Here is a 6575-nt window from a genome sequence, read left to right as displayed (position 1 = left end):
TAGCACGTGTCAAACTCATGGCCCAGGGGCCAATCCGGCCTGAAGACAAAACATGAATCATTGTGTAAATGAAATTCAATATTTGCCGGGGCTCAGTTTTCCCAGTGGTTATATTGCGTGAATTCATTTTTTATGTTAAACTTTTTAAAAAAACCAAAAAAACAAACTCAATTCCTTCAAAAAAATTTTCATTTTCCTCAAATTGACATATTTCCCCTATTTAAATAGAACTTGGAACAAAAATCGAGAAAAGATCCATATATCTGTCACTTATTGCCAGTTTCTAACATGTTGTATTTTATGTATATGTAAAATTGTAAGCATAATGACGTTGAAATTACTAATTTTCCTGCATAAAATCTGCGGCTCACCAAGCTCAAACTGCTTCATATCTGGCCCCTGAACTAAAATGAGTTCAACGCCCCTGCGGTAGAGTCTCAAGTGTCGAATGCGCACAAACTTAATTTCCATCCTCTGTGTGAGCATTTCCTAAAACCTCGAGCTTACTCTTGTTCCTCAGGGTGAGACAAGTGTCCTGACGAGCCCTTTGAGTGCAGACCGTCCCCCTATATGTAACAGATGTTTGTGGGGCAACAGTTGGTATTGAAAAGGAGGGGCTTCAGGCCATCTGTCCAGGGTCAAGGTTTGAAAAGGGGGCTTGTAGGGAAGGTGGCACGTTCAGGAAAAAAGAAAACATAACCCACATTGTAAACTTAGTCAATGAGCACCTTTTTATTTAATTTGGCATTGGAGATTGTTTGCAGGGAGCTCAAGAGTTCCCAGAATTGTGAGATCTGCAGTAAAGAGAAGAGCTTAATGAAACAGCAACATCTTGTGGTGAAATTCAGTACTTCAAGCCAAGTGTAAAATTAGGTTTCTTTTATTTTTAGATACATCTTTGGTTTCTGCCAAAAACTCAATTCTCAGTTTTTTAAAAAATGAAATTGATATTTAATTAAAGTCTAACTGAGATCTGAGGTTCTCAAGGATTATGTACATATCATCCTTCAGGGCTGCCATTTTATTATGATGAACTTTTCTCTAGAAGAAAAAAAAAAAAAAAATGCAGGGTGTAAATATTTAAGACCAATCACCAGTTCACACACCGTTGGAAGAAATATACTTACCAAAAAAACCTTTAGCCTCTCTTTCTCCAAGCAATAGAACTCAGCCACGGTTAGTTCCGTAAACTCTTTAGTCATGGATAAGAAGCCACAGTCTGGAGAGCGTTTCACATGTTCAAACCTGAGCCAGAGCATTTGGATATCAATTTGAAGACATGCCAAAATCAGTCATCAATAAAACAAATGCACAAAAGGGACCCCTTATTCCAGGCAATGATATTTCCAAGGCAAAACATTGCAGGCCAGGGTTGGGGTCAATTACATTATTTTATTACATCTTCAACTATCTGTTTGATTACAACTACATTACGATTATGGTGACTGCCATTTTGTCTAATTACAATTACCCCCCCCCCGAAAGTAATTTATGTTCTCAATTACAAATAATCACAATTACTGAGTCTCAAAATAAATAAGCCCATAAAATGTAAACTTCTTCTTGTGTTAGCTCTTAAATGGGTCACTTTGAACCATGTCTTACAGCAAATGTAAAATGCACTAAAAAATAAATAATAATAATCTCATCTAATTTGTTTGTCATCTCTTGGTTACCTTAGGCTTCCTTATCCATGATAATATAGATGGATTTCAATGTGGACAAACATGAGACGTGACCAAGGTGCGTGCGCATGCTCTGTGCAGAAACCATGTGCGTCCAGTGTCACATATCAGTTTTTTATATTCACTATCAGTTGTTTATATAGGTGACGCTCGAAAGATGGCAATGAATGAACCGCTGTTAAGGCTCAAAAATAGTTTGAAGTATGTAGAAATATTGTCACCTATGGGCGAGGCCGCTTATTTAAAGGGGACATATCATGCTGAATCCACTTTTTTAGCCCTTAAATGCATTTTGTTTTATATTTAGAGTGTTTAGAAGTACAGAAAAGTTCAAATTAGTCTCTTCAGGTGCGCCGTTGATATCTTTATATTCCGTTTTGGTCATATTTTTGAATCTGTTTCGATTTTTCTATTCTCTATTACGTTTTTTGAACAATAATGTTGCAGTATTTGCTGCGGAACTGCCAAATTAGGACATCGACTCCAGGCCCAACACGTCGAGCAATCCGCCATTTTTATTTCTCGCTTTTACTTTGTAGTCCAAGCTGAAGCTTATTTTTCACGGAAATGTACCCACATCTGTGGGTAAGGTCATTTTTGTGTACGCGCAGCACTTAAAGGATGACTGCTTCAGCAACATCTGCCAGTATAAAGAAGGATTTGCCGAAAGACTTTGTCTGATTGAGGGGTCAATTCCTTCTATCTTTGGAGACGATGAACAGAGCACTTCGGTAAAAAGTGTGATAAGACGTCCCCGTCATTGTTTTGTTAGCATTAGCAGTTGCACCGTCTTCATATGTTAGCGCTGTGTGCTCGTTTTAGATCCTTGATGATATGGCCTACGTGATTTAATTTAAGTCTAAAGTTTTCATTAGTCATTTCATTTTGCCGTTTTTGTCTCCGAAAAGATTGTATTAAAATGCATTTCGTGACGTTAGCTCGGCGCTTGTGTTACCTCACTTGTTAACATCCATATGAAGACGTTGTTCATCATCATTTTCATTTCGCTCCGCCGGGTCCGACTCTGGCTCGAACATGTAAGGCTGGATGGACAAGTCTTCCGTTGTTGACATTTTGTAAATAAAAAGTTTCTGCACTTCCACATCATCGTATTTCTTCTATCAAACTACAAAAATGGCCGAACAGGGTGGAGTTGAACCGAGTGTCACCTCTGCAACCTGGAGAGGGGGCGGGGTATGAAGTGTCTCATTTGCATTTAAAGAGACCGCACCAAAACGAGTTGCTCTCAGAAGCACATCAGACCCAAGCATTGCAGTTCCGCTTTATATAGACCACAACTGTATGATTTATATGTAAAAAAGGAAGGATTTAAAAGCATGATGTGTCTCCTTTAAGGAAACTCACTTTAAGTACAGGTGAACGATTGTGGGACCCATGCAGCATTCCCAAAAACAAATGGTCATCCGACGTGCGCTCCTGGTCCGATCTTCAATGGCCAGACATTTATACATGTGATAGAAAAACCCAGTGTATATACAAAAGAAAACCTAAAAGCATTAAGTCTCTAGATGCCTATAACTACTTGTTATGAACGGGCAGGTAGGTGGGCTGCATTACTCCTGTTAACGAAGGTTTCCGTGTATTCTGATCAGTTTCAACAGATGAGTTTCCATCTCTACATTAAGTCACCTCCTCACTGTCCCACGTCTGCATATCAGTTGATTTACAGCTTTTTATGGTCACTTTTCACTGGATCCTGACTGAGCTAGCGCTCTGTCAGCAGCGATTACGTTGACACGTTCGCTTCTGAACAAACGTAATGTGGGTATTTGAGAAGTTTATGCTGTTTATTTCGATCATAAACCAACTGATTTTTTACTTTATCCGCAATGTTTCAGCGCTCGCTCGCTTTCTCTGCGTGTGAGATACATCATGTCATCTGTCAGCCTCTGTTTGATAGCACGCAGCCATAAGTCTTGTCTATTCTTCTGAAAAGGGTGTTCACCAGCCGGGGTATGTTGTCAAATTTAAGTCCTGGATTGTTGGTACTCTTATTTGTGCACTCAAGAATGCAACACGATGGCATTGTATTGTTTTTATACAAAAACTAAAGTGTTTCAATCGTGTGTCGATGCCATTAAAATGCAGTTTTCCGTTTGTTCTGCATCGCGCCCGTGCGCGCATGCACCTAATTTAGTGTGCATACGTCAAAATAGGATGTCCTTTGTCTGTATATCCTTTTATTATTTTTTTAAATGGTAAAAGGATTCTGAGGAGAACTGACAGGTAGTAGGAAAAGTTGATATGAAACATATTTTAGTAATTTTAACTATGTATGTGTAAGCCATAGAACTGCAACATGGTTCCACAGTTTTGCATTTAATGAAATTGTAATTGGCATTGAAATTATATCAAATTTGTCAAAGTCAATTATCTGAACAACAGATGTTTTCAATTACAATTATAATTGACCCCAACCCAGATGCAGACCAACAAAATAAAATCCGTCTACACTTTCTAAAACGAGCATTACGTTTAGAACAACCCAAAGGGGAAATGACTCATTAATCGACATCTTTTATTACCGAGGATCATCATCTGGCTCCCAACCCTCCAGCTCAATCAGACAGAAGAAACAGCATGCAACATCTGGTTCATTGTCACTGGGGCAGTGGACAAACCCAGCCTCGGCCATCTGCAAAAACCACCCCAACGAAAACACAATGAAGCTCATTCATAGAATTCAACAAGCACAACATAGACGGAGGATGCTTTTCATCTTACGAGACCAGTGAATGGGAATTTAGCCTTAACATAAGCTGGATATACGCACAAGTGTTACTCAAGTGTCGCAACTGTCATCAGTTCATTCATCACGACCAAACCAGAGCTGGCACCGAGACATCGTCAGTGTTATGGATATCTGATGAAACATGGCCGTCACCTGTTATGTTCAAATCACACGCTGTCACCAACATTGGTAAATATTTTTCATTTAACGTGTTACTGTATCAGTTTGCTTAATGCTAATTTACAAGGCACCGTTCAAACATCCCTGCGGCAATAACTTGTTTTTTTTCATAGATTTTATTAACCATACACTATTCATCCAACTAAGAAAACACTCAAAAAACCTAAATTTGTACAAAAATAATTAAGGTAGGGGAGAGTTAAGTCGACAACTTAAGTTATGACTACCAATACCAGTTAAATAAGTATTTGACTTTACTAAATTTTACTTAATTATCTATACAAAAACAACATGTAAACAATTATTTTGTCAGAACTGAGACGTTAAAGTTTACTCTAAATCTAACTCAGTTGTTAAAGATTTAAAGTTGTTTCAAAAATGTCACACATGGGAAAATGGACACCCAGGGACCCCTCTGACTTATTTTGTGCTGCTCCTGCCCCCCTAAAGTGAACACACAAAGGGACAACAAATACACAAGACGTCAACAAAAATTTGCTAAATGCTTCATAAAAAAACAAAAAAAACCCTGGACTCAAACAGCAAAGATATACACACATGATTTAACAAAAAAAATATATATATAATTAAAAATACTACAAAAATACACAGGATGAACTAAACCCAGCAAAATGACTCCAAGGACATACAATTACATCTCCAAAAACACAAAATGAAAAAAAAAAAATTACACAATTCAACACACAAAACTGCAAAAATGTATGGAAAGGCAGGCACACTAAAAAAAAAAAAAATACACAAAATGACTCCTACAATGGCAATAAAAACAACTGAAAGATGCAAAAATACACGACGTAAAACTAAATTAAACAATATTTATACAAAAAGTACACTAAACATACATTACAGAAAAACAAAAAATATGAAAATGACTCAAAATAGACAACTAAATATCTATACAAAAAAATACACAACAAATGCACAAAAAAGACAAAAACACACAAAATGACTACAGAATCGCACTACAATGGCAAAAAATAAATAAATAAAAGAAAATACAAAAAAATGCACAAAAACACAATAGAAATATACAAAAACACACAAGACTCCAATAAACACACATTACAGAAAAAAATACAAACAAAAAATATATATATAAAAATTAGTTAAAAACACATTCATCAAGCGCATGTCCCATGTAAATCGCACACGCTATTTTACTTTGCACCCGCAAATTTACCCCTTTATACCACTACAGAGTATGTACACCTCTTTGTACATCCAACCTTCAAACACATACTCATTTGGCCATAATAGACAACGCTACTTAAGCTCCTCCCACTACATGAACATACTTCCAACAGGCACTGTACAAGTCATTCCAAAAGCAGACATAAATGATGATAGCATGACTCTCACATTTAGCCTCACTGTCATTAAAGTTGCTCATCTCTGCTCAAGGCTAGAATATGATGTTAACTTGCAATATAAGCGCAACATCTGACCACCACAGCTGTGTCACTCATACCTTGCCAGGTGTGCAGCTGCAATCTTCTCTGAAAGGCCAATCCACAAAACTGTGCTCACGGAAGTCATGACTGTACATTTTGTCAAAAGAAAAAAACCTGGCAGTCAGCGTATCTCTGGCTGCCATAGTGTCAGCCAGTGCAGGGGCAGCATGTGTTCACAGCCCATTAAACACCCTAGACACACCCTCTCACAGGTGCTTTCACTTCAGACTAATGGAGCTCTGCTTATATATATATAAATATATATATATATATATATATATATATATATATTTTTTAACCTCCTATCAGAAAGATAATTCTGGGTTAAATGTGCTGATAAAAAATACCAAACAGGCACATTTATTAACAAACTGCTGCACAATATGTGCCACTTTTGGGACAGCACGTGTGAGTGAGTTCTGTATTGTGGATTGTTTAGGGGAAGATCTGAGTTAGGATTAGCTTTTTTTTCGCTGTTCTCAGAAG

At 37.4% G+C, this 6575-nt stretch overlaps 1 protein-coding gene across 1 annotated transcript; it reads right to left on the bottom strand.

The window, feature by feature from the left end:
• Window positions 1–951: 951 nt before the first annotated feature.
• On the bottom strand, window positions 952–6232 carry birc5b (baculoviral IAP repeat containing 5b). Its single transcript, XM_028452804.1, has 4 exons — window positions 6107–6232; window positions 4232–4341; window positions 1128–1245; window positions 952–1041 (listed from the first exon to the last, which is right to left on the bottom strand). The coding sequence occupies exons 1-4, from the start codon at window positions 6230–6232 to the stop codon at window positions 952–954; spliced, it is 444 nt and encodes a 147-aa protein (XP_028308605.1).
• Window positions 6233–6575: the final 343 nt, after the last annotated feature.

Source organism: Gouania willdenowi, chromosome 7 (assembly GCF_900634775.1).
Source record: "Gouania willdenowi chromosome 7, fGouWil2.1, whole genome shotgun sequence".
In the NCBI taxonomy this organism is placed as follows: Eukaryota; Metazoa; Chordata; class Actinopteri; order Blenniiformes; family Gobiesocidae; genus Gouania; species Gouania willdenowi.
Note: the sequence above shows the minus strand (reverse complement) of the source record. Positions and strands in the feature narration are given on the sequence as shown.